The sequence below is a fragment of the Wasmannia auropunctata genome, unplaced genomic scaffold, assembly GCF_000956235.1.
Source record: "Wasmannia auropunctata unplaced genomic scaffold, wasmannia.A_1.0 LD336101.1, whole genome shotgun sequence".
Lineage (NCBI taxonomy): Eukaryota > Metazoa > Arthropoda > Insecta > Hymenoptera > Formicidae > Wasmannia > Wasmannia auropunctata.
In genome coordinates, this window is record NW_012026789.1 from 1,051,663 (window position 1) to 1,074,735 (window position 23,073).

Genomic DNA, 23,073 nt, shown 5'->3' on the forward strand with positions numbered 1-23,073 from the left:
ACAGTCTCCAGTCTCCACACACCTCACAGCTAAACATAAAGCTCGTATCGGAGCAGAGTTAATACAAGGTGTAGTTCGACATGCACGTTTGACAGACAGAAAATAACATAATTTTATTTGAAATGTGGACACAACATAACTTTATTTGAAATATTAATTTTCAGACAGCTCTTTAATGATAATAATGAAACTACTGTTTTAAATATATAAATAAAACATTATTTAAGGGAAAATTCAGACATAACAGATATATGTATTTACAAAACATCAAGATAATAATAAATCTTGAAATGAAATTAATATTACGAGCTATAATTTCTGAATTTCAATCTCTTTTGCGAGAGCATTGTGTGTGTAATTTGTGAAATAAAATTGTTAACGGTATCCCATTAAATGTCTACAAAAATGCGAGCTGGGGACAGCTAACCTGACCTATAGCGGGCCCAATAATTGCGGCCACGTTTAGGATGTTTAATAAATAACAATCGTACATACATGTATTGTAACTGATCGTGATTGTATACTGTTTACTAGTTCGACATTCAGACGTTACAACGCGACAATTTGACATTTTATGTTTCATTCTGCCGAGTGTATACAGTCTTGTGGCCTCGTGCAGGCTTTCTCCGGGATCGTTCAACGCTCTGTTTACACGCGTCTGCCGAACCCTCTGTTATTGTTATTACTGAAGAGTTTTTTTCATTGTTTGCGCGAATCGACGGTTGTCGGTTTTAAATATAATATAATGGCTAATGTCGTATATCGATCAAACCGTGAGTCCTTCCGATGACTAATGAAGGTAATGTTTACAGATACGCGTCCGGTGAGGATGGCAGTCGGGCGGCGACATTAATACGAGAAGCAGCTCGAAGTGCCTGAATTGCGGACGAAAGACAGAGCTTGTCCGTTTGTACTGTTAGCGAAGAATAAGTTAAGATCGAACATGGTAATTAGTTTCATCTTGATTCCCTTTTAATTCTATATTCCTGAAATTGTTTCAAATCGCCGAAAATTTGGTCTATTTTTCTAAAATCTATCGTATTCTGTTTATTACTAAAATTATCTAAAATTACTTTGTATTTTGATATTTTCTGTACAAAACATATTTTCTGAAAAACTGTACAATATAGCTAATTAAACGACGTATACATCTGCATGTTTGTTTATGTGGAGAATAAAGTTTCTCATAACAATTATATTTTTATATAAACAATGGTAATTTGAAATAGGACTGTGTCACAAATGAGAGCATTTTCTGCGAGGCTGCCTCTTGATGCCTAATAATATTTCTCGTTTCTAGTTAATAATTCTATTTTTTTTTTTTTTCATAGGCGTCCACGTCCAAGAAACAGTCCCACAAGAAGAATACGATAAAACTGGAATTAACCGAGAAACAGAAGTCCGAGATAAAGGAGGCTTTCGACCTGTTCGATCCGGACGGCACTGGAAAAATTGCTGTCAAGGATCTGAAAGTTGCTCTCCGAGCCCTGGGATTTGAACCGACAGTAAAGGAGATACAGAAGCTCGTAGCGGACGTCGTGCCGGAATGCCCCAGCTCGATATCTTACGAAGAATTCATGAAAATAATGTTGAGCAAGATGACGGAGAAGGAAGGCGAAAGCGAGGTGTTACGGGCGTTCCGTCTTTTCGACGATGATAAAACGGGGAAGATATCCTTCCAAAATATCAAACGCGTTTCGATCGAGTTGGAAGAGGAGTTGACCGACGAGGAGATATTAGATATGATCAACGAGGTGGACGAGGACGGCGACGGGCAGATATCGTTTGAGGAGTTCGCCAAACTCTTTAAGAAAATGTCGTGTTCGTATTAAGAGTAAACTTCGTATTAAGTTAAATTAATCACACACGTCTATGTCAAATTAATGTGGAGACATAGCGGATTTTTGAATTATAATAATATGTATATTTATATTTATATATTTCTAAACGAAAGACTGGCGTTTCAACAATCATCTTTTGTGGTACACTTGTGAACGATATTTTTTATAAACTCTTGTTTATGTGGATGTTTAATAATAATGTGCCATGATGTGTGCGAAAATAAATAGCATTATCTACGTTTTATGCTAACATTTGAGTGGTTCTTTTTAATCGTGCATCTTCTATTATTTTTCTAGACTCTCTTGCCACTTCTTTCCCTATGCGAATCATGTGAACAGTCCAATTTCAAATTCAACTAGAAAATAAAATGCAACTAGAAAAAACAGATATACAATAAATTATCGAATCTTATCAAGGATCTCGTTTGTATATTTAAATCTCGAGTATTCGGAACTCGCGTATAGATACGTACAGCGATCTCGATGCGCGCGTATTACTACGCGAGACACTACCGTGTTTCCTGATGTACGAAATATGATACAATGATTCATCTTGAAAAAATATTCAAGTATTTATTTCCACATCATTTACATTCAGCGTCGAGATGGCAGCGTTGATTACCGATCTGACTGACTTCGCTCTTGCTTTCGCCATTTCCAGCGCTTTCGAAAGCAAATTCTGAGAGATTGCAATTCCACCTACATTAAATTTATGATCATTATTACATGAGACATACAGCATAATAATTATTGAATTAAAGTGCAAAGTTCATTAAATAATTTACAATATATTATAATTTTCAGTGCTTTCGAAAGTAAATTCTGAGAGATTGCAATTCCACCTACATTAAATTTATGATCATTATTACACGAGACGTACAACATAATAATTATTGAATTAAAGTGCAAATTTATTAAATAATTTACAATATATTATTATTTCCAGTGCTTTCAAAAGTAAATTCTGAGAGATTGCAATTCCAACTACATTAAATTTATGATCATTATTATATGAGACATACAACATAATTACATGAGACATACAACATAATAATTATTGAATTAAAGTGCAAAGTTCATTAAATAATTTACAATATATTATTATTTCCAGTGCTTTCGAAAGTAAATTCTGAGAGATTGCAATTCCACATTAAATTTATGATCATTATTACACGAGATGTATTTACAACATAATAACTTATTATTATTATTGAATTAAAGTGCAAAGTTCATTAAATAATTTACAATATATTATTATTTCCAGTGCTTTCGAAAGTAAATTCTGAGAGATTGCAATTCCAACTACATTAAATTTGTGATCATTATTATATGAGACATACAACATAATAATTATTGAATTAAAGTGCAAAGTTCATTATATAATTTACAATATATTATTATTTCCAGTGCTTTCGAAAGTAAATTCTGAGATTGCAATTTCACCTACATTAAATTTATGATCATTATTACATGAGACGTATTTACAACATAATAACTATTGAATTAAGCAAAGTTCATTAAATAATTTAAAACATATTGCACTGCATTTTACAAGAAATACGCACCAGGTTTATGTACGTAGCAAATCTCTTCTTCATCGTCCATCACAATAGAAAATCTTCCGGCTGACAAATCCTCCTCGTCGTCCGTAGGATCAACTATTAACAATTGTCTGCAAAAAAATAAAGAGATCAGTTAGATATGAACTACACGAGAAGCATCTGTTACAATAAATTGAAACTGACTTTTCAAATACTGCAAACGATATAGAAACTGGTAACGTTCTCACGGTAAACGTCTCTCTGTTCTTCGGATGTACGACAATTACTCCCGTCTCGCTGTTGTAATTCACCTCAGGTAAGGTCACTGCAAGAGATAAGATCTGTCTTGAGATACAGCAAAAAGGAATTGAAAGCGCCGGAATGTTGTTACACGTTACAGCGTGCACGCGTGACTTACACGTTTTGAGAGCTGCCATCAATGCCCCGGCGCAAGCGTCTATAACCGAGCCATTGTAATTCAGGCACAGGATATCGCAGTACAAGACCCATACCAGTTTACCTCGGCAGATGCAAAGGTCTGTCAAGTCGAGCGCCGCCGAGTTACTCAAAATTATGTCTATCGATTTGGAGAGCACCTGCGCCTGCTCGCTCGGCGGACCTGGGCGAAACTTGGAGGAGCACAGAGGGGACAATTCCACATTTGGCACTATGTAACCGTGATCTGGAGTGTCCGCTTTTGGCGTCGTTAATTCCTGGAATTAATCATTTAAATTAATCAATCACTTTGTCAGTGACTTAAAAAACCAATGGTACTTTTATTTTAAATAAATAAAGAAAAATAAAGGCAGGTCGTTATAAAATATTATATAAATTATCAAGACATTAAATTTTCTCATATATATAATATTTTGAAGGGATACGAAAATGGATAAGTGTACAAGGAACATGAATCGAACTCACAGCTTTAATACCACAAACTGCAGTCGTGTCGCCCACTTTGAATATCGCTGAACTGTCCGCCTGAATGATCGATGAGACGTTTACGCTTATTGGCCGAAAAGACAAGAATTTCCTACCGTCCGTTCGAACATCTTGCTCCTGCGAATGCCAAATTCTTTATGATTTATAAAAAATTTTATGATAATGTATTTCTTCATTCAAATACATGAGATACTTACGAGATGATCTTGCAAGTATTTCATAGGATGTATCGTTCTGAAAATACATTAAAGGATAATAAAACACCTTTCGAAAAGAAATAAACATTATGGCTTAGTCTCAAATTTTCTAATTAAGTACTTTACTAAGCTAAGATAGTATTTTCTTGCAAAACAAGAGAAATGCTTCTTTTTTACTCCATTTTCACATAGAAATAAAAATAAGATTTTTATTTGTCATGCATTCTATAATTTATTTAAAAAAGTTATTTGAAAAAGTTATTTGAAAATACATTACTTGTACTGTAAATCCATTTGTGTTAAAATTTTCCGTATTTGACTCCGTATCTGACAGCTTCCTCGTTTGATTACAGACCGCGTGCTAAATTTTAATTAAAAAAAAAAGGACAAAGTAATTATGAAAAATAATAAAAAATAAATAATTACGTTCAACAAACAGAAACACGCTCGAGGTTATTCCTAACCAATAATCACAGATTTGTTTGCGCTGCTTCAGCTGCTTGAAATCCTCCGTAATTTTTGCACTTAAAATGAGATAGATATATATTCGGACGTCGGAGAGAGAGAGAGAAAATGACAATTTTGAGTGCAAGAAGTGCAACAAACAGATCTAGGAAGAAATGTTCGATATAGGCGCGAATAATCGATTTTTCTCGCGCGATGTTAACTAGAAGTACGTCAACATCTGGTGACACGTGCGATCCGCCGCATTGTCGGCACTGGCGACGTCGTCCATCCGCCGGCGTGTAATCGGGCGTGTGAGACTCAACAATGTGATCGTTTTGTGGCAAAGGAGAGAATTTGCGTCAATTGCAATCGCGCTGGCATGAGTAACGAGAGTATCTGAAACCGCGAGACTCGCCTGTTTTCTCTTTCTCTCTCTCGCTCCTTCTCTCCTCTCGAGAATTAAGTAGGTACGCGGTCGCGACTGCGAGGCGAAGGCGCGAGGATAAAGGGAGCGGAGCGTGCAGAGTACGCGCGCGCGCGCGCGAGAGAGAGAGAGAGAGAGAGGATGAACCTCAGCCTGACGAAGTTGTTCTCGAAGAAGAGGAGCGGCGGTCCCTCGGTCGACACCGTGGCGGCGGAGATCGGTCTGCCGACCAACGTCTCGCATCCGTTCCACGTGAGCAAGAATGCCGAGACCGGGCAGCTGGAGGGCCTGCCGGACTCGTGGATACGCCTGCTCAACACCCAGATCACCAAGTCGGAGCAGGACGAGCATCCCGACGCCGCGCTGCACGCCATCAAGTTCTACAACTACTCGATCAAGCGCAGGCCGCAGGACCAGGAGGTCTTCAAGCCGTTCGTCACGCAGGACCTGATCGAGGAGGAGTCGCAGGAGATCGACAACATCCTGACGAAGAAGTACCAGTCGTATACCGGCTCCGACGACGACCGCCTGACCTCCGAGAGCTCGACGGACGAGCCGACGTTGCCCGCGCTACCGCCGAAAGCGAACAAGCCGCCGAAACCGCCGAAACCACCGAAACCGCCGAAACCGGCGCCACGACAGAGGAGCAAGTGCAACGACAGGGCGGAGAAGACCCTCACCGAAATCCTAGAGGATCTGAACACGTATCGGATCAGCGACGGTGAGGACGATCCGTTACGGGAAGAGGAGGAGGAGGAGCGGAATGTTTTGCCGGATAGAATAGAGGAGAGTCCGATCCTGCGAAGGAAGACCGAGTGCACGGATGTGAGACTCAGTGACGAGCAGGTGTACGAGGAGCTCAGGGCCATCTGCCAACGTGGGGATCCGAACCTGCGCTTCGAGAGGACTAAAGAGGTGGGCGCCGGTGCCTCCGGTACTGTGTTCATAGCAACTGACCTTCAGCATGGTCAGAAGGTAGCCATAAAGGACATAGATTTGTCGAAGCAGCCGAAGAAGGAGCTGATATTGACCGAGATCAAGATCCTCAAGCAGTTCCAACATCCGAATCTGGTCAATTTCCTCGACGCCTACCTCGTGGACGAGCATCTCTGGGTGGTGATGGAGCTGCTGGAGGGCGGGCCGCTCACGGACGTGGTCACCGAGACCGTGATGAAGGAGATTCAGATCGCGGCGGTCTGCAGGGAGGTCCTCAAGGCGATAAGCTTCCTGCACACCAGGGGCATCATTCACCGCGACATCAAGTCGGACAATGTGCTGCTGGGGATGAACGGCACGGTGAAGGTCACGGACTTTGGTTTCTGCGCGAACATCGACGGCGACGAGAAACGGCAGACCATGGTCGGCACCCCGTACTGGATGGCGCCGGAGGTCGTGACGAGGAAGCAGTACGGCAAGAAGGTGGACATCTGGTCGCTCGGTATAATGGCCATCGAAATGATCGAGGGCGAGCCGCCCTACATGAAAGAGACACCGCTGAGAGCGTTATATCTGATCGCTGCCATTGGTAGACCCTCCATCCCGCGATGGGAGAGCCTCAGCCCGACGTTCCAGAATTTCTTGGAGAGATGCCTCGCCGTGGAGGTCGACGAGAGAGCGACCGCCGACGAGTTGCTCTCTCATCCGTTCCTAGAAAACTGCGCGGAATTGTCTACACTCACTCCGCTGATCCGTGTTGCGCAGAGAATTCTCCAAAAGGCATTTCACTAAACATTTCTAAAGAATTTCGTACTGTAAACATTCACGATACTTCATTGCTGCTTGTCGTTCATTACGCCGGGGCGTGTCCGGATTCCCACCCGAGTGCTCCTCGAGTATCATTTTATTCTCGTTTAACGTTCGGTGAAGAACAAAGAAAAAAAAATGATACCTAGATGACACTTGCGTGGAAATCCGGACGCGCCCCTGAAGAATGAGAAGATATTTTTCGTAACTGAAAAAGCCTTAAAAGAATTTCGTAATTATATTACATTTTAATATCTTAAATTTATTTGACTGCCTTGTCTGATTTCGTTTTTATATCACTATGCTGGTTTATACATGTACGAAATCAAAGCACAGTGATAATGCTTGATAGTCATTTTAAGATTATTTTATTCAAATAACATTGTTGTTAAAAAAAAAATCTAAATTATTTTTGGTGCTACTTAATTATATCATGATTATTACTGTTGCAAGATAGTATCGTGAAAATTATTTGTGGAAATACTTTGACAAATTTATCGACTTCTGAAATAAGCCATCTATGGTTTATGTGCAATATGATGAATTAGGGTTTTACTCAGGTATATCTCCGCTCAATGATACTATATTGATATGCGTTTTGCCACTCGAGAGTTTAGTATTTACCAGAACAACAAACGGAGTTTTATATGTAAATAACTGTGAACACAGAATGCATTTTTATATGCTTTTTTGAACGATGAATAGAATGTATATAAAATATGTTAAAATTTGTATTTTTAATATCGGTTAATATATAAAAAAAAAGTTCACAATGCAGAATTTCATAAATATTTTCCTTAAAATTAACTGTACTTACATCAGTGTACAGAAATATCAAGATATGAGAGACAAATGATAAATTCAATTATATAAGAGCTTCTTCTTTGCCCTTGGATTTTTGATTCTGATTCGGATGAATCAAAGTACCACGGTTTATATAAGAGCTCTGATAACAATTAAAGTCCATCAAATTTGAAGCTCTTAACTCTTTCCAAGAAAAATAAATCGGATAAGGCTAGCACACATTTGATAATATAAATTGTAAAATAAGTTATTTGACTGTAAGTTGTTTTTTTTTTAATCTGTAACTTGTAAAGTTTTTTAACTTTATAAATTTTAACTTATAAGTTATTTTAATTTATAGGAAAAGCTATGCGCTGAAAAATTAGTATTAGTCATATATGAAAATATGAGTTTTAAAATATTAGTTTAAAAAAATATTTTGTGAAATTGAGTGAGTGGCACTGTTTGCTATCGTAAGGCAATGCATTGAAAATTAACCGTTGCGAATTATGTAACGGCAACCACCGTGCAATGCATTTTTATAAAATTATTAAGATGCACACACACACTTCATATACATACACAGTTTTGTAAGACTTTTATTCCTACTTTTATAAAAACATATACCTTTTTGAAAACTTTTGTATTTTCTAAGAGCGCGATATTGCTCAAACAGATTATATTCATATAGCAATATTTTTTAAATAACCAATATATGTATATAAGCTGATATTCAATAGCGTGCATGAAGATTATAATATGCGATGCATGAACGTGTAATACGATTGAATTACTGTAAAAAGTGAATGTCTAGATATTTAAGATGATTCAAGCAGTAATATCAGGTATATATAAAATCACGACTGTGATAAACGAAAGTTAAGTTGTATTAATCCTGTAGAGTATAATTTTTGTGTTTTACCATTTACATCATATATTATCAAATTACCATTTATTGAAAATATCAGATTGACAATAGTTCAAAGTATATATTATATGTTACAAAACAAGACAAGTGTTGTTTTCCAATCATATAACATATTAAATATATGTGTTGATAGGCGAATATATTTAAACAGTATTGTAATCGTTTGCACGATTTGAAATAAAGAATATTATTTGCATATTCTATTAGTTTTGATAAAATTGTATTCAAAAAGTTTTCGAAAAGTCATTAGTATTAAAATAAAATGCGAGAAAGTGCCTTGTGTGCCTTATTAAATGAACACATGTAATTCTAATTAATAAGGCCCAAAAAATATTATCAAAAATAATGTACGAGATGTTACAATGTGACTTCGAGAATTGCGTATAATGTAATAAATTGTTTTTCTATATGATGGATAAAGGAAAAAAATGGACATTAATACATTCGTAAGACGTCACGCGTTTTAAATAATAAATATTTTATTCGGAAGATGAATCTTTTCATTCATCGTTAAAAGCTAGCCCAATAATCTTATTTAAACTAAGATTATTTACAAGTGAATTTATTCATTTATTTATACATATTTCCAATTAATAAATTAATGATAAATAAACCGTGTACTTTATTCCACGAATTTCTAAATATAACAGACGTAAATTTCTTTATCTAGTTATTTATATGATACAATAAAGATATTTATATTTCATAACTTTGACTCGGAAGATGTACGTACATTGTGTATATGGTTCCCATGTATATCACAGGGCCAGATATTTACAGCTTACATAAATATCAACATTCTAATTATTTACAAGATTCTAAATACCATGGACATTTTTATCCTCTGTCATTCAATTTTATGGAATAAAATTTTACTAATCTCTAATTAATTGAAAATTTTAAAAATAATTTAGAAATTATACTAAAATATAAAAAATATTTTGACAATCACAGATTGACATTTAACTTCAATCAATGTTGTTATTAATTAATTTATGAATGCGAGAATATGTCCATATTGTTTTAAATATTTTGGCAGTAGAAATATATAAATTATTTCCTTTGGTCAAAGTTTTTTTCATAACAATGAACAGAGAGTTACTTGAGAAACACTGTCGCATAAATATATAAATCGTGCTTTCTATATTTGATTATATATATATACATATACATATATGACACGAAAAATAAAATTAATAGTAACCAATTCTTTCGTTCATTTCAAAAACAGCCAGCAATTATATACATTATATTATATTAGTTGATATTGAGTTTTCTGCCACTTAAATTCTACTCTTTTTTTTTTTCAAAGTACAGTAACATAGTTACCAAAAAATGATATTCAATTCTCTTGATGCAAGAAAGACGAGCTGTTTTTGCAATAAACACTTTAAACAAAATGAGTATTTTGAAATAATTAATACGCGTTACGTTTGTACCTCAGTACCTGCATCCTGCCAGCCGCGAGGAAGACTGGATCCTCCAGCGTTGCTTTCAAAATAGCCAAGAAATCAGCCGCTTGATCCTCGTCGATCGCCCGTCTGTCATACGATAACTTCGCCGTCATTTTCGTCACCTTCATTAACGAGGAGTCTGCGGGACATTGCAAAAGTATTATTAGTCGCGGCTAGAAAAATTAGTATTATCCACAAGATGTATCTTTCGCAAAAAATTACCTAGCTCCTCTCGTCCCGCGCCTATAGCGAGAATAGCAGTTTGCGGAGGATTTATGATAGCGGAGAACTCCTTGATGCCGAACATTCCCAAATTCGAAATTCTGCGTGTAAAAATTGCTCGTGTAGCAGGCACACATAACGAGATATTCACGCGTACTTTTTTGTGTATCATCGGTTAAAGCTTACGTGAATGTTCCTCCTTGAAACTCGTGCGGCTTAAGCTGCCCCTTTCTCGCCTTCTCGGCTAATTCTCGAATATTTTTCGAGATATCTGCTAGGCTTTTGGTGGCAGTATCGAACACTATCGGGGTAATCAGGCCTGTTTTCGTCGCGACTGCTACAGACACGTCCACTTTTGGAACCCGGACAATCTAACACACACACACAGCCGTCGATTGTTAAAAATTATAATTGAGTCGCGTGTCCTAGCGTAATTATGTCACAATATTGAAACTCATCGTGCTGACCTGATTGTTTTGATGCAATGCATTTACATCAGGACACTCGACGAGCGCGTGAGCGACAGCCTTGATAACGAAGTCGTTAATTGACACAGTTATATCCTCCGTCTTCAGCTTTCCGCGGAGCTCGAGTATTTTGTCGATGTTTATGTCAATAACTGCGTAAGAGTGTGGTATAGTCCTCTGGGAAGAAAGATCGTCGCTTTAATTAAATTAAATAACAAATAATTAAATTTCATCAAAATATGTCGTAATGTCGTACCTTCGACTCGCTGAGTCGTTTAGCGATTATGGCACGAATGTTGGATATTTCGATGTCTACGTATGGTCGGTCAGTCGGGACAGACGTCGCTTCTGGACTGGGAGGACGTGCTTTAGCAGCCTCTGGAGTAGGTGCTACAGAAAAATAGCCGTAAAATGGAAGTGTTAAATATCACACAGATATTTCAGGAGAGACAGTATTGTTCCAGAATGTCCATTGTATTTACCTGATTTAGGCGTAACTTTTTTAACACTGTTTGCCTGAATATACGTCAGAACGTCGCTCTTCAATAAACGGTTTGGACGTCCCGTACCCTTGATCGAGCCGGAGCTCAGGCCGTATTCCTCCAACAACCTCTTTACCGCCAAGCCATACACTCTGTATACAGAAAATATACTAATTATAGCACATACATTTAATAAAGTATTTTATGTTAAATTTCGAAATAATACATAAATTTAAATTAAATTAAATTAATTTTATGTGTTGTATTATTTCAAAATTTAACATAAAATACTTTATTAAATGAATAAATGTATGTGCTTAAATTTAAATTAATTTTACGTAAAATATACTAATTATAGCACATATATTTATTGGTATTTTATGTTAAATTTCGAAATAATACATAACAATTTAATTTAAATTAAATTAATTTTGTATTATTTCATGTTATTATTTTATGTATTAAATTTAAATTAAATTTACGTAAAATATACTAATTACAGCACATGTATTTAATAAAAGTATTTTATGTAAAATTTTGAAATACATAAAATTAATTTACTTTAATTTAAATTTATATATCATTTCGAAATTTAACATAAAAATACTTCGTTAAATGTATGTGCTACAATTAGTATATTTTTCGTCAAATTAATTTCGAAATAATACATAAAATTAATTTATCAATAAATTATTTAAAAAATGAATACATACTGCCCACTTGATGGTGGTTTCGCGTCAGCTGGAGCGGTCGGTCGAGCAGGACTCGGTGCTGCAGGTGCTGCTGGTTTAGTTGACGTCGGGACAACAGCCTGCTTCCAGTCCATTCCTTTCTCAACTACGACAGCTATCAACTGTCCGACTTCCACCTGAGAGCCTTCTGGGATCTAATAAACGCAGTAATATTAATTAGTCTAAGGAAGAAATTATAATTTATTCCATGCCAAGAATTTAATAACGAAATGCGTACGAGAATTTTCGCGAGCACACCCTCTTCTTCCAATTCAAAGGTCATGACGGCTTTGTCCGTCTGTATGTCCGCCAATGCATCACCCGGCTGTATCTCATCACCTTCCTGCTTCAGCCACTTTACGATTGTACCTGTCGTCATGGTTGGCGACAGGGCGGGCATGGCAATGTTTTGTCTGAAAATCAGAGATAAATTATTCAGAAACGCAGTTGCCAAAAACTGTGACTGTAGATTTCTAACCGTGTGTAAGCCATCACATTTAAAAAATTCTAAATACAATGGACATTTTTATTCTGTCATTCAATTTTATGGAATAAAATTTTAATAATCTCTAATCTAATTAATTAAAAAATTTAGAAATAATTTAGAAATTATACTAAAATGTAAAGAACATTTTGAATATTTTAAGAATATTTTATTTATTCTAAGGGTACTTTTAAAGTAATGTTGAAATAATTAATGCTTACACATTTACACATGCTTAGAAATCTACAGTTCCATTTATATATTTTGGCGACAGTGTTTCACAAATAAAATTCTGTTCATTGTTATTATCAAAAAAACTTGGACCAAAGGAAATAATTTATACTGTCTGATAATATATTTATACTGTCAAAATATTTAAAACAATATGGACATATTCTCGCATTCATAAATTAATTAATAACAACATTGAGTAAAGCTAAATGTCAATCTGTGATTCTCAAAATATTCTTTATATTTTAATACAATTTCTAAATTATTTTTAAATTTTTCAATTAATTAGATTGGAGATTAGTAAAATTTTCTTCCATAAAATTGAATAATAGAGGATAAAAATTCATCCATTGTATTTAGAATCTTGTAAATGCATAATGTATTAACTAAAAGGATCATACTGGCCGGGTGGTGGTTCTGCTTTCGTGACAGGTGGGCTTGGCTCAGTGGAGGATGGTGTTGCTGAAGGATCTTCTGCCCCACAGGCTGGCATTTCCACATCTTTCCAGTCTTCGTCAGCCTCGACGGTCAGAGCTATCAGAGTTCCTACCTTAATATCTTTCGTTCCTTCAGGCACCTGATCAACATATCACACAATTCGGATGTAATCAGCACGATTCGATCGATTTGTTGTCTACATCGGATTACGTCCACGTTACTCACTATTATCTTCGCCAGCACGCTCTCGTCTTCAAATTCCATCGTGACGACGGCTTTGTCGGTTTGAATGTCCGCAACAGCTTCGCCAGGACAGATCATGTCACCCTCCCTCTTGAACCATTTCACTATGGTGCCGCTCTCCATGGTGGGCGATAAGGACGGCATCAACAATTCCTTTCCAGTCACTGCAAACAGCAAATGTCACTTCAATTATCACCTCTTTCGTTTCATAAATTAAAACTTCCATCGAGTTAACATAAATTTGCAATAAATTTAGATATTGTAAATGAGCAAAATATTTTTTTTTCGCAAGGTAAAGTTTAAGCAAAAAAAAAATCACAGAGAAGAGACACAAATTATGCTGAAAAAAAAGTATAAAAACGTCATAAAAACTTTAAACGCCAGGTATGAAAATTGAAAAATTCGATTGCATAACCAGAGGAACGCGTTATTTATTGAGGGCAGCGAAAGGTTCAATTTACGCTCGAGAACTTGGGCACCTCGTTCTCGACACTTTCGTTTTATCACGAGCATCGTAAACGAGATAATTTTAATCTCTCCCATATATTTCCACGCCGAATTTGATTCCCCTCACCGAGAGATAACCTCCAAATCGTCAACGTGACTCGTCGCGAGAAAAAAATCGTGGTTCTTGAATAAATGTCGTACCGTCGAGGATATCGCTGGTGTGGAAGCATAGTCGTTGGTACTTTAAGGGCACGGAGACGCGAGGCGCGACGCGATTAGCGTACTTCAGTGACAGCAGCACGAGCTTGGATCTTATCATATGCGCCATTTTTCACATCGGACGATCGGTCACTGATGGAACAGCTGAGCTGAGCAAGGTGCAGACAAGTGTAGGACTGGAGCCGACAGCCGACAGTCACGTGATCGGGTAACCTTGCGCTCGCGTGCGTGTATCGTTTTCAAAACTTTCAAACGTGCGTCGTGCGTCGTTCAAAACGACACACCATTCCGACGGCTGGAGGTGTAAAAAGCGCGGGTTTTCGCAAAGTAATAACCGAGGTGCTGTGTAATTTTGTTCAAGATCCGGCCCATGTTCCGTATATACACGCTGGTCCAAAAGAATCAAGATCGCGTTGAAATTCAAAAGCCTCGAAAGTTCTCGAATGCCTTGTTGGAATGTAGATACAACCACGTGAAGATATAACCTTATCCCCCATTGTGTATACCTGCCTACATACCGAGAACCCTCCCCATCGTGTACACGTTTCTCTGTAAACATGGCAAAAAGAAGAGCCTTGAGTCGAATGTCGAGACAAAACTCCAATCGTAGATCGATTGACTCCATCGGTTCCGGATTTCTCAATCCGGATACAAGCATCATGGACGAAGGTAAAAGCATCTTCGTGTCACTTTCGCTTACGGTGACGCAGACTCTTAACTTCATTTCTACCAATGTAGATTAACTTTAATTCCCGGTTTAACTTATTTTGTATCTTTTTCCAGTTCTAAAAATTGGAAAAAGATGAATTGAACTGAGATTAAAATTAATCTACATTGGTAGAAATGGACATTAGTATACACGATGATTTGCCGGTCTTTTGATATATAATTTACCGCAGGTCGGTTTGTGTCTCGGTTAATTTTCACCACTTTTGATGTACAAAAATTACCAAGTGATTTTTACATGTGCTTTAACGTCTTCAGAAAGTATTTGTAAGATTAATATTAATTTTAAAGAATTGCATATAAATGTTACAATTATAAATTACAGTCGACATGAATGACCTAATCCTGCGGTAATAAGAATTAAGACTAAAATATATTACATTTATATGACTTTTTTAAGCTTATTGATTAGTAGGATAAGAAAAGGACTGGATATGCGAACTTCTCCATTCTGCAACCAATTAACACTCTTGAGGAATTTGTCGTACAAATGTAAAATTAGCCGTATTTCATATTCTAACTGTTAAGAAATAGCAGGAGAGATATGGATTTATTTTCCTATTTTCACTACTATTTCCATTGCCTGTGTCTTTTCAATTGTGTCTCAGGTTTTAAAGTATAGTAACAATCTCAGGTGAATTAAAACAAGAAGGATATTTTTAACTTTAATGTATTCTTCTTTCTGCAGAAGAATCATCTTGGTGGAACCACTTGCATGAGACTCAACGCCGACAGTCCGGGATAGACTACAGTAAAAATGAAACAGCTGCACAATTGAGTTCAAATTCGCAGATCGGCATTTCCACCAGCCCTTGGCGCTGGACGAAAGATCAGGTGAATTATGTGCAAGACTCTGATGACCAGTCCATTTCAGAACACTTAAAGGACATGCGATATAAAACAGGTATAAATCAGCAAAATATTTAATTTTGCATCGTAGACATTGTGATACTTATAACATATACATTATCTCTTTAGCTCAAACTGTTAAGTTAAATATGGAATCCAGTAGAATTCAAACTAATATATTGCAAACCTCGACGTCTGAGTCGGAGAAAGAGTTTGATTTGAGGAAGACGAAGGTTCAGCTAAAGTCAGCAAACAGTAGGAAGAGCAGCGGCAATGCCTTTGCAAATGCTTTGAATGATATTGATGAGAGAGCCATTCCATTCAAATTACGGTTGAAACGAGCCTCTTATTTTCATAGCAATTCAGACGGAGACGTCTCCCAAGCGAGGTTGCAGGAAAACGAAGAGGATAGTACTTCGAGTTCAACTGGAGATGTTTTGAAGCCGAAGCCAAGTATTTCCAGAAAAAGGAGACAGGCGTATATAGAGAAGAGTACAGACGATGAGAATGCCTTTCAGAATATACTAGTAGAAAATGATGTTTTGAATGGCAGCACCACGAGACGATCAGCTAGACTTGAAAAGGAATCCTCGAAGCATCAAAATATTGATGCGAGTAAAGATCGTATGGACGCAAGTAATTCTGCTATTTCCCCCAAGAAAAATTCATCCAAGTCACTAAGAAAGACAGATGATTTTTTCAACGTAAAACAAGCTTCGACAATAATGGAACAACGGAGTGAACGTGCGCAAAAATCGCAGGAAAACGAAGAGGATAGTAATTTGAGTTCAACTGAGGACGTTTTGAAGTCGAAGCCAAGTATTTCTGGAAAAAGGAGACAGGCGTACATAGAAACGAGTACAGACGATGAGAATGCTTTTCAGAATATACTAATGGAAAATGATGTTCTAAATAGCAGCACCACGAGACGATCAGCTAGACTTGAAAAGGAATCCTCGAAGCATCAAAATATTGATGCGAGTAAAGATCGTATGGACGCAAGCAATTCTGCTATTTCCCCCAAGAAAAATTTATCCAAGTCACTAAGAAAGACAGATGATTTTTTCAACGTAAAACAAGCTTCGACAATAATGGAACAACGGAGTGAACGTGCGCAAAAATCGCAGGAAAACGAAGAGGATAGTAATTTGAGTTCAACTGGGGATGTTTTGAAGTCGAAGCCAAGTATTTCTGAAAAAAGGAGACAGACGTATATAGAAAAGAGTACAGACGATGAGAATGCTTTTCAGAATATACTAATGGAAAATGATGTTTTGAATGACAGCCCCACGAGACGATCAGTCAGACTTGAAAAGGAATCCTCGAAGCATCGAAACATTGATGCGAGTAAAGATCATACGGACGCAAGCAATTTTGCTATTTCCCTCAAGGAAAATTCATCCAAGTCACTGAGAAAGATAGATGATTTTTTCGTAAAGCGAGTTTCGACAACAATGGAACGGAGTGAACGCGCGCAAAAATCGCAAGTCTTCGATAGTGAGAAAATGGAGACGATTAAAACAGAGTTGGAGAAAATAAAGAATCGCGAGATGGCCGCGATGGAGATAGACGCGACAAATAGGAAGAAACCTGCATTACAGGCGATAAACGTGAAATCTATTATGTCTAAACAATTTGCGAAGAAAAATCCTACGAAAGTAGTAGATAAGGCTTTCCTAATAAATGGAAAAGTGTATAAACCACCGAGACTTCCACGCCCGAAGCATTGGGCCACGAATCGTCTTTACAAGTTTCTGTGGAATTGCATGGAGCCAAAGTACAAAATGAGATCGAGAGTGAAGTCCGAGAAATTCGTGCAAGAATTAGCCAATGTAGTCACTATCATTCAGCGCCGTAAGAAATATGAAAATTATAAGACTGAATTGGGGGGTCTGATGAAGGAAATGGCTCACTTGAATATTATCAAGACCCGTAATGACTTTTATCATTTCTGTCAAGACTACATGCCATATGAATTTCGCAATAAAGTCGTGCCTACGGCAATGCCCGGCAATAAAAGCAATATTCCCTACGATCCAGAAAAGCTGCATATTCCTATCCTGGAGGAGAGCGAATGAGCAGTACCGTTCTTTAGGTAAGTACAATGTAGTAGATTATATTAAATTGGACTATATTGAATATATTTTAAATTCCAAGAATTTCGTCAATTTCCGAGAATTTTTTACTTTTCCAAGAATTCAAAAGATTTTAAATCATAAAAATCAAAGATCGAGGTCGTTTTTTTTTTGTATTTATCAAAATCGTTATTTATAAAATTAATCGTATTCTAGATGGAATCGTATAGATGGAACTTTGTAGAGATTGATAAACACTACTTTCTGCATTTTTTTTCTTTGTATTTATCAAAAATATGCTATTATTACTATACTATTATTATATACTAATTGTTACCATCATATCAATTAATATCATATACATTTTTATATAGAGTTTAACCAAGTATCTACATTGGTAAAATTGTAAGCATTATAAATAGTTAAAAAAATAATATAGTCTACTATCAGTAGACTGTACTAAAATTCTATTCTATTTTAGTTGTCAGAATATCGCTTTAACGTATTCCTACATTCACATTATCTTTAGAAATTCCTGTAGAACTTATTATTTGCGACACACTACCTATATTTATTTCCGAATCGGCATTATTTACATTATCGATTTCGTCAACATCAATATTTATGGATCGCTCAGGTGATTCCGTATCTTTACTCGCAGGATTAGGTATTTCAGATCGATTTCTTAAAACTGCTACACGAGCCTCCTTAGGAGGGCTTGATTTGGATATTTGTTTAAGCGTATTTGAATTATGTTCTTTATTTACATCATTGTAAATTTGCTGATTCTATTCGAGCTCTGCACGCTCTGATTTAGTGCCTTACTATCTGTTTCAGCCTTTGTCGAAGTGGAATTTCGTTGAATTGTTTGCCTCGCAGAATCCGCGTCTTCGGGATCAGTCGTTTCCACTACTTCGGACGTATTTACATTTTGTTCTATATTTGCGTCGCCGCGTAAATCATCAGTTGTTAATTTCATGTATAATTGATTTCGGGTAATTGATTCTGCTGCGAGATTACTGTTTTCTGACAATTTACTATTTTTCGACGATACATTTTTCTCGATGTTTGGTGACACTATAAAATTGTAAGAACTTTTTATTGAAGTATATAAAAATTAGATACTATTTTTTGCAATAATATAAAACTAATGAACTATTTTCTTTTTTGTTTGCATTTATCAAAATCATTGACAAATATAAAAATAATTGTATTCTAGATGGAATCGTATAGATGGAACTTGTAGAGATTGATAAACACTACTTTCCGTATTTTTTCCTTTGCATTTATCAAAAATATGCTATTATATTATTACTATACTATTATTATGTACTATAAGTTATATCAATTAACATCATATAAATTTGTATGTAGAGATTAACTAAGTATCTACATTGGCAAAATTGTAAAGTGTAACTAATAGTGTAACTTTCTTGTCATTTATATTCTCTTGATTCTTTATTGATTTTCGAAAATTTAGATTTTTATGTTAAAGCTCTAAACTTGAATTTCTGGGAATTGCAATTCTTAGAATTTTTGTTAATTTCATGTATGGAAATAGCGATTGAGGGATATATAAAAAACATCTTTGTATCATTAATATACTTAATATATATTTTATTAAATATAATATATATATATATGTATATGTTTATAAACATTACTATATCGTACATCAATACATACCTATACATCAATATCATACATCAATAAATGTACATAGGCATGTATAATCACTATAATGTAAATCTTTTACTTATTAACTCTTTTATTTTTGTGTATGTATATATTGCTATATTTAAACTATATCACCGAAATTACATATAAAATTATTCTACGACATATTAAAGACATTTAAAACAAATATCACAAAGACATTATAAATGGGGAGAAACGTCAAACGGATGTTTTCTTGATAATTTCATAAGATATCTTTGAAATTTTGAGACATTTTTTTATATATCTTCAAGACATTATATTATATTCTCTTTACCGATATTTGCAGTCTCATTCTCTTTCTGTTAGTACTCCGTTTATTATGTTCGAAACGTGATAGTTTCCTCATTTTTCATATTTAACACTTCTATTCGCACTTTAAGCGATCAGTATTGCGTGTTTAATTACTTATTATTCCGGTTTACGCGCACATCGTTTGCTTGTATAGCCGCATTATATATAGATCATTATATATAGATTGTTATATATATTATATTTATTATATATAATAGATGTATTTCTTTGCTGCTATAAATATCCTAATCTCGTTCGTTCTGTACGGCAATCTTTTTGCCCGAATAAACATCTTGTTTTTCCACCAGGTTCACAAAAACAAAAATTTTTATGCTGCTTCATGACGCGAATGGATAGAACATTAGACAAATTGTTAAAGATCGAGTATTATATATCAAAAAGAATAGTTAGATAAAAAGATTTTTAATATTTTCTTCTTAGAGCTAGATTAACTTAATTATTCTTTCTATTAATTATTAAATTAGCCCTAAAAAAATATTTCAAACAATTATTGCAGCAAAGACAAAAATAATTCAAATTGTTATTACAGCTTCTCAGAAATATTGTGACGAATCGAGAAAAAGAGATTAATATCCACATTATAAAGAGATATGCCTTCGATCTTTCTAACATGTCTTTAAAATTCATCATCTTTGTAATTTTAATACGAATTTTTTTTTGAATTAGATAAATTAATTTTCGTATCGAGTACAAATCTGAGAGATTATAAGTGCTACAGAAATTATATCACTTCGCGAAAGTAAATGATTTTTTTACTTGCTCTTTTATTATACAAAATAAATCTCTCTTAAAGTCTAAAAAATATATGTAAAATTTGATCGACATATTTCGCCTACATTAACATTAGAATGATCAAAACAGTCAAAACGCCTGGATTGACTTTTATGAAATTTATAACAGTGATTTTGTGCCTGGGGTCTTCCGTCAGCTTTATTGCTGTATGCAAATAATTAAATTGATCAATTTATTTTTCTCTTACATTTCTTTGCCCAAAGATATATATTTAAACAAATTTAAAAAAAAGATACATATAAAAACAAATATATATTATCGATAGTTTTAGTATAATAGTGTTTAATATAATATGAATGTCAACACGGCACCTATTGTACCAGTTTTAGGACCGAGCACGTTCGGATAAATATTGATACCGGCAGATATGAATTCTCCGTGGTGGAGAGACAGCATTTTATTTTTGAGATTGATGTGATGTAGCAATTTATAGTAAAAGTAAATGTTAAATAGCGCGCGCGAAGCGCGCGTCTGTCAAATGTGCTAGTGACAGTAAAAAAAGCCATGTCCTCTCTCAGGTTTCTCTCCGCTTTTCCTTAGAAAAAGTACGTTTAATTAACTTAAAAATTTTGATATCGCGATGTCTTTGTTGCAAATTCATGAAAAGTAACGAAAGTTTCAATTGGCGAGAAAAATATGATAAATAATACAACGAGCTTTCGATCTTATTGAGCTAAAAGAAGAAATTCGTTATATTTGATAAATTTTATATTAGTTCAATAAAGATATTTTATCAAACTTTCACATTGAACAGCTTATATTTTTCAGATTACGGGAGGGAGGGGGGAGGGGATGAAAAACCACGTCATTTTTACTCGCCATAAGATTTTTATTTCATCGTTATAACAATAACAGTTCTTTCCCGTGGTAATTCGCATAGTGTTTCGCCTATTAATAATATTCTGCGATAATCCCGCGTAACATCGTCGTTTATTCGACTCGTAAGATTACGAGAATTACCAGTGCGGGGGGGAGGGGGGGGGCAAGGGGGAGGGAGGGAACCGGCGTTTTTGAGATTGGCGGCGATCTCGTTCGTATCGCGATTATCGATACTATCGATCGCGCGCCTGCTTGCGATCCTCGAAGCTGATACTCGCAGTCGACGGCGGACTTTTGCAAGGTACGTCGCGTTTGCAAAAGGTATGCCGAGGTACTCCTCCGTTCGCGCGGACGTGCCGATTATGTACAAAGGAAATAACGTCGTGAGTACGTGCTGTACAATGACGCGTGCGTGTGTATATGCATGTGTGTCGCGCGCGTGTGTAGATTATATCGTTATAAAAACTTATTGCTAAGAGAGCTCCGGGAATCGTGTATGGGTGAGTGTCGAGTGAGAGGGTCAAGTTGGAGTACGCTTAAAGGAGTCGGTTACGAGTCATCCCTCCAGCTTCGGGGCGAGATCTCGGGGTTGCTGAATCCGAGTCAGTGAGTCTACAATTTCGATGGACTTATTAATTTCTTCATTAGTTCTTAATTAGATTCTGCCAACCTAATGATTCTTTTTAAACCAGTAGTAGCTTATATATACATGTGTATATATATATATATATATATATATATGTATATATAAAACCTATATAATTTTTCAGTATATATATATATGTATACATATAATATACATAATGTTATAATAAAATGTAATATAATATATTCAATATATAATATATTATGATATACACAATATATTACCGTACAATACATTACACATTATATGATAATAAATTATATAATATTATGTATATTATAGTAATAAATATGTATAAATATTATATACTGAATGTGAATTACATACATATTTAAGACTATGTTCAAATTAAGTTGCACCTCGACGCTGGGAGGGGAGGGGAGGGGGGATACAGTAATAATATTGCAGAATGAAACAATGTCTCGATATTAAGTTCGACTTGAAATATCGAGCCGCGGACTAAATTTAATACATGACATTCCGTCGCTTATACGATCTCGATTTCTCTTTCTCGCGATCTCCGCTTCATGTAACAACGTATCCGTGCACGGCGATTCCTTTTAATTGACGATTTACTTAATCGCTCGTGATATAGGAAATTTGGCACTCTTCTCTTATGACTGTGTATGTGTGTGTGACAACTGCTCTAAACATTAAAATGCCATACTATAATGGCCCGTGGAAAAATCGTGTATATAACGCTAGATAGCAACGGGCGCTTCAGAAGCGTATGGTATCGTGCGTTCCTTACAATCTAGCTTACACGGTAATCCCCTCACGCTCTTTTTTTTGCCGCCAAGTTCGGCGAATAGAATCTCGGAAAGGCTCCACATTTTAGCGTCTTTTTTTTTTTTTTTTTTTTTTCCTTTAA

The 23,073-nt window shown here is 35.7% G+C and overlaps 5 protein-coding genes across 14 annotated transcripts; 3 read left to right on the forward strand and 2 right to left on the reverse strand.

The window, feature by feature from the left end:
• The first annotated feature begins 9 nt into the window (after positions 1-9).
• On the forward strand, positions 10-2,093 carry LOC105458183 (caltractin). Of its 6 annotated transcripts, none has more exons than XM_011703336.1 (3): positions 10-68; positions 813-946; positions 1,332-2,091. In XM_011703336.1, exons 2-3 carry the CDS (start codon positions 944-946, stop codon positions 1,830-1,832), a joined length of 504 nt encoding a protein of 167 aa, XP_011701638.1. In that variant the 5' UTR covers positions 10-68; positions 813-943; the 3' UTR covers positions 1,833-2,091. The 6 variants fall into 6 exon arrangements, with proteins under 6 accessions (XP_011701638.1, XP_011701615.1, XP_011701623.1 ...); XM_011703313.1 differs by lacking the exon at positions 10-68 and adding an exon at positions 237-721 and having other exon boundaries at positions 1,332-2,093; XM_011703321.1 differs by lacking the exon at positions 10-68 and adding an exon at positions 237-678 and having other exon boundaries at positions 1,332-2,093.
• A 295-nt stretch (positions 2,094-2,388) lies between these two features.
• On the reverse strand, positions 2,389-5,080 carry LOC105458215 (exosome complex component RRP43-like). 4 transcript variants are annotated; one of them, XM_011703376.1, is made up of 8 exons: positions 4,986-5,080; positions 4,799-4,882; positions 4,522-4,558; positions 4,304-4,441; positions 3,801-4,095; positions 3,587-3,707; positions 3,407-3,513; positions 2,389-2,540 (listed from the first exon to the last, which is right to left on the reverse strand). In XM_011703376.1, the coding sequence occupies exons 2-8, from the start codon at positions 4,813-4,815 to the stop codon at positions 2,407-2,409; spliced, it is 849 nt and encodes a 282-aa protein (XP_011701678.1). In that variant the 5' UTR covers positions 4,816-4,882; positions 4,986-5,080; the 3' UTR covers positions 2,389-2,406. The 4 variants fall into 4 exon arrangements, with proteins under 4 accessions (XP_011701678.1, XP_011701668.1, XP_011701660.1 ...); XM_011703366.1 differs by having other exon boundaries at positions 4,948-5,030; XM_011703358.1 differs by having other exon boundaries at positions 4,799-5,004.
• Positions 5,081-5,225: 145 nt separating this feature from the next.
• Positions 5,226-7,517, forward strand: LOC105458234 (serine/threonine-protein kinase PAK 2). The gene has a single exon (XM_011703397.1). The coding sequence runs from the start codon at positions 5,534-5,536 to the stop codon at positions 7,118-7,120; it is 1,587 nt and encodes a 528-aa protein (XP_011701699.1). The 5' UTR covers positions 5,226-5,533; the 3' UTR covers positions 7,121-7,517.
• A 1,790-nt stretch (positions 7,518-9,307) lies between these two features.
• Positions 9,308-14,430, reverse strand: LOC105458240 (dihydrolipoyllysine-residue acetyltransferase component of pyruvate dehydrogenase complex, mitochondrial-like). 2 transcript variants are annotated; one of them, XM_011703405.1, is made up of 11 exons: positions 14,247-14,430; positions 13,581-13,762; positions 13,319-13,494; positions 12,441-12,615; positions 12,185-12,357; positions 11,472-11,623; positions 11,246-11,379; positions 10,990-11,166; positions 10,709-10,893; positions 10,523-10,623; positions 9,308-10,439 (listed from the first exon to the last, which is right to left on the reverse strand). In XM_011703405.1, the coding sequence occupies exons 1-11, from the start codon at positions 14,371-14,373 to the stop codon at positions 10,264-10,266; spliced, it is 1,758 nt and encodes a 585-aa protein (XP_011701707.1). In that variant the 5' UTR covers positions 14,374-14,430; the 3' UTR covers positions 9,308-10,263. The 2 variants fall into 2 exon arrangements, with proteins under 2 accessions (XP_011701707.1, XP_011701716.1); XM_011703414.1 differs by having other exon boundaries at positions 14,173-14,247.
• Positions 14,431-14,445: 15 nt separating this feature from the next.
• LOC105458250 lies at positions 14,446-19,611 on the forward strand. Its single transcript, XM_011703426.1, has 4 exons — positions 14,446-14,933; positions 15,679-15,894; positions 15,969-17,934; positions 18,752-19,611. The coding sequence occupies exons 1-3, from the start codon at positions 14,822-14,824 to the stop codon at positions 17,915-17,917; spliced, it is 2,277 nt and encodes a 758-aa protein (XP_011701728.1). The 5' UTR covers positions 14,446-14,821; the 3' UTR covers positions 17,918-17,934; positions 18,752-19,611.
• Positions 19,612-23,073: the final 3,462 nt, after the last annotated feature.

What these genes read in the sequence shown, in the direction of transcription:
- LOC105458215 (XM_011703376.1), bottom strand. An exon ending in CAGTTTGTGGTATTAAAGCT is followed by an intron (nt 4,096 to 4,303) that starts GTGAGTTCGATT and finishes GATTAATTCCAG; the next exon opens with GAATTAACGACGCCAAAAGC. An exon ending in TCGTTTGCAGTATTTGAAAA is followed by an intron (nt 3,514 to 3,586) that starts GTCAGTTTCAAT and finishes ATTTTTTTGCAG; the next exon opens with ACAATTGTTAATAGTTGATC.
- LOC105458234 (XM_011703397.1), top strand. Translation starts at nt 5,534, where the DNA reads ATGAACCTCAGCCTGACGAAGTTGTTCTCGAAGAAGAGGAGCGGCGGT.
- LOC105458240 (XM_011703405.1), bottom strand. Translation starts at nt 14,373, where the DNA reads ATGGCGCATATGATAAGATCCAAGCTCGTGCTGCTGTCACTGAAGTAC. An exon ending in GTGTGCTCGCGAAAATTCTC is followed by an intron (nt 12,358 to 12,440) that starts GTACGCATTTCG and finishes TGCGTTTATTAG; the next exon opens with ATCCCAGAAGGCTCTCAGGT. An exon ending in CGCGGGACGAGAGGAGCTAG is followed by an intron (nt 10,440 to 10,522) that starts GTAATTTTTTGC and finishes AATGTCCCGCAG; the next exon opens with ACTCCTCGTTAATGAAGGTG.
- LOC105458250 (XM_011703426.1), top strand. Translation starts at nt 14,822, where the DNA reads ATGGCAAAAAGAAGAGCCTTGAGTCGAATGTCGAGACAAAACTCCAAT. An exon ending in TACAAGCATCATGGACGAAG is followed by an intron (nt 14,934 to 15,678) that starts GTAAAAGCATCT and finishes TTCTTTCTGCAG; the next exon opens with AAGAATCATCTTGGTGGAAC. An exon ending in GGACATGCGATATAAAACAG is followed by an intron (nt 15,895 to 15,968) that starts GTATAAATCAGC and finishes TTATCTCTTTAG; the next exon opens with CTCAAACTGTTAAGTTAAAT.